At 36.1% G+C, this 3,799-nt stretch overlaps 1 protein-coding gene across 1 annotated transcript; it reads right to left on the reverse strand.

Annotated features, from left to right (window-relative positions):
• Positions 1-133: 133 nt before the first annotated feature.
• LOC140145186 (neuronal acetylcholine receptor subunit alpha-9-like) lies at positions 134-3,162 on the reverse strand. Its single transcript, XM_072166960.1, has 3 exons — positions 3,158-3,162; positions 1,836-2,149; positions 134-660 (listed from the first exon to the last, which is right to left on the reverse strand). Exons 1-3 carry the CDS (start codon positions 3,160-3,162, stop codon positions 134-136), a joined length of 846 nt encoding a protein of 281 aa, XP_072023061.1.
• Between the last annotated feature and the right edge of the window lie 637 nt (positions 3,163-3,799).

Consider the following 3,799-nt stretch of genomic DNA (forward strand, 5'->3'; position numbering starts at 1 on the left):
CTATTTGTCTATTGTCCAAATATGTCCAGACATCCAATTTAGGCCAATAATTATAGATACAGTGTCTGACCGCAAAAAGGAAAATCCACAGGGCGTGCGCTGGTATAACTACCCCTTGGTAACATTTGGGTAACTACCAGTTTTCTTCAAGATCACGTTTTACTGCGTCATATTCTTCCTCACTTCCTATAACAACCTCAAGTGTTATATACACAGTACATACAATCATAAACAAGCTGAAAGTATTGAACAACAGACGGTCAACAATGATAGAAACACGCCGCCATTGCATTTGTTCAAATGTTTGCGCGTTCCTATTGGCCAAATCCAGCTTCATGTCTAATTTGTCTAATCGCTCTATCAAGGTCGAGGTGATGTTATTATCAGTAACAACAGATAATACTTGGTTTGCCCGAAGTTCTTCAACACCATTTTCGATCGATACCCTCGAATTTGGATTCTCAATCAGAAACGTTTTAGTTCCGTCCGAGTTTTCTTCAATTGTATCTGGCGATAGGCATAACACACGGGGTAAGAAGTGAAGAAATACACATTTCACCCATCGAGGAACAGGCTGGGATAAAGCACTCACATGCATGACGATGCCAGTTGCTATCACCGAGACACACACCATGACTATCATACACAAGAAATAGGTTCCTACAAAATAATTAATAGAAATGTGTCACGCTTTAATAGGACAACCACTTAAGAATTTTACATCCCTGGCCAATTTTGTGCCTATTTTGCATTTTTCTCAAAAATTATAGCGCATTGGTGACAAGTAAGATATGTATATTATAGGGCAAGGACTACAACTACTGTACTGAAATTTCAGCAACTCGAGGCAAGTAATTATTGATTTATTGATCAAATAATGGTTCTCCACATCTGTTGTCTGTGCTGAAATAAAATTTCCAGTGCAGTAGTTGTAGTCCTTGCCCCTATAATATACATATCTTACTTGTCACCAATGCTCTTTAATTTTTGAGAAAAATGCAAAAATAGGCACAAAATTGGACAGGGGTGTAGTACCCCCTTTTAACAGGTATGTCCATTATACCTGGGCTGGGCTTGAAGTGCCTGGTGTCAACTACAAGTGGTAAATGAAGCGAGCAAGTTGGATCAGACAGGCTACTTCCCAGCAAACACAACGTTTTGGACATCATTCGCAATTTGTTGGAAAAGGTTGCCAGAAAGCGTTTAAATGTCGGGTTATATGAAGGACATGTAAATGGTATAAAATGTTTTCATAACATTCAAACACATTTTGTTAATAACCAACTGCAAATATTCTAACATAATGTTATTAAAGTATTGACAAAATATTTGGCAAAAAATGATTGGAAAAAATATTTTACAATCACATTTCAAAAAATATATATTGTTTTCATACACGATGTTTTAAAACATTTTCTTGACCTTTATACAACCCGACATTTAATGTTATTAAAACGTTTTTATCTAAACCAAAACCCAAAATATAACCTGTTTAAAACGTGTTAAAAACGTTTTTTATTTGCTGGGTTGATATCGGATATTATAATATCCGATCAAGTTGTAAATTTAGTACGTTAAATTCTAAACATCATGTTTCTTAAACTTTTAAATGTTTTGGGTTGTATTTGAGGTACGGTTATAAGCAGCAAATCATCTAAGAACAATTGGACCTTTACCGTTCTGAGTTTTACTTGAAAGATACAATATTTGCTCATTTCAATGGCTTGAGACTGAATATACAAAATATTCACCATAAGAAGTTGGCACTTACAATGTGCTTTATACGAAAATTGTATAATTAATTTTATACTGCCCCGTTAACATATCATACATACCAATGAGAGGAGGATCATCTGAGGTTGGCGGTATGTTCACAGCAATAATTTGTTGGAACAGTATCAAAGCCAATAAATTGGTGACAGAGTATGTCAGCTTCTCTCCGCAATCAGGAGGCAGATAAAATACCACCAGCGATAACAATGATAGCGAGAAACACGGTAATATCATGTAGTATATGTAGAAGGCAGGGTGGCGTTTGAATACCAGGACGTAATGTACTTCAGGGAACGGTTCTGGGCAACATAAGTATTTAGTTACCACTCGTTTGGTACGCACTGCTACCATGTCCCAGACTCCATTGGATAAGAACCTGTAGACGTAGTACATACAAGGGTCATTCAATAAGTTCTATCTAAGCCCTTATAACTTTGGTTCTGTAAGTGGTAGCTTCTTCAAACTTTGCATGATTATACATTGGAAATGGAAGCAAATGTACATGTATATTGATACCTTTTTCATATATTTGTATGTGACCTCAGAACCAGAATAAGATTTCATACAAAGGAAACCTTAAGTACCTTGAGGTATTATTATTCTCAGGCTCACAAGGTCCATCAAAGCTAATCACCATTTATCTCCCATTAATTCCCGGGCATTTATTCCCCGATTTAATCCGGCCACAAAAGTCATTTGAATTTCACAAACTTTGATAGGCCGGTACAAGGGATAAACAACAAGCTCACAACAGTAGTAGGGAAGTATCTTTTTGTTTGCATCTGAAAGAGTGTATTTTGACGTTGCATAGGGCCACATAAAGCCTAATTAAAAACGGTAGCAACATAATTAGATATTTGCATTTCGTCTTGACTGGGGGCAGAATTGGTTGCCCATTCAGCTCAGATCCACGTGCTGTATAGAATATAAAATCACAAGTCTAAAATGCAATGCACCATACTGAGACACTGTACAACTTTCTTTATCTGCGTCAATAATAGAATATTGGTTTAAATGGCATTGAATACATCTCTACATCTGAGTTTGTACTTCATCACTGAGCGATCTAGCGATCGGTTTTTAGCCAATCAGATAGGACTCCTTTTCTTGCGTTCGGTGAAATACAATCGCTCGTCGCTCACCAACGGAGTATTACGACGTGATTCAGTGCAAGGTAAAAAATATTTATTTACAGGTCGTCGACACTGTGTGCTATACTTACGGGATAAAAGTACTTTACTTACACACCGAACTTGCTAATGATTCTAATATTCACATGTTAGTGTGGTGCACTAAAAGGTATTCCTTTTAAATATGTTTATTCAAAGTTCAAACATGTTAAAACTGATGATGTATTCAAATTATTTTCTGGTCTCAAACTTACCCCATTGTAGTAGCATCCAAGCTATGTTCAGGGTACAGATCAATTTCAAAACCGTCATGATTCCACGAACAAAATGGAAGTATGCAAACCTGGACGTCAAACGGAAACCATCTAACATGGATTTTACAAGTTGAAGTGTAAATCGCTAGGGCATGCCAGATTATTGTACCATCTGGATAGATATTAGCGACAGTATCAGCTTTGTAGGCAACATCGATGTCAGCACTGAATAATAATAAATAGCAAAAAAGCAAACGAAAACAGTACCAACTGACCAGCAGGGAAACTTTGAATGGATCTTAAAAGATGCAAGTAGTGCACATAACCAAGGAAAATAAATGTTAAAAACTGTTTAATATGTACAACAACATCCAAAATTTAGGGTTAAAAAGACAAAACAACCGACGTTTCGGGAGTATAAAAACATCCCTTTTACAAGGTAAAAACAAGTAGCACAAGTAACTAGTACTGCAAGATATTAAAAACTTGAATCTTTTGCAGTTTAATCTTTTTGGCGCAGTATATAATTAGGAAGGAGGTCGACAATTGAGACACAGAATTAAGCTGATTATGTCAAAAAAGAGAAAATGAAACAATTACAGTAAAACTTTCAATTGAATGAACATAGGTTTCAACAACTGT

Source organism: Amphiura filiformis, unplaced genomic scaffold (genome assembly GCF_039555335.1).
Source record: "Amphiura filiformis unplaced genomic scaffold, Afil_fr2py scaffold_165, whole genome shotgun sequence".
NCBI lineage: Eukaryota > Metazoa > Echinodermata > Ophiuroidea > Amphilepidida > Amphiuridae > Amphiura > Amphiura filiformis.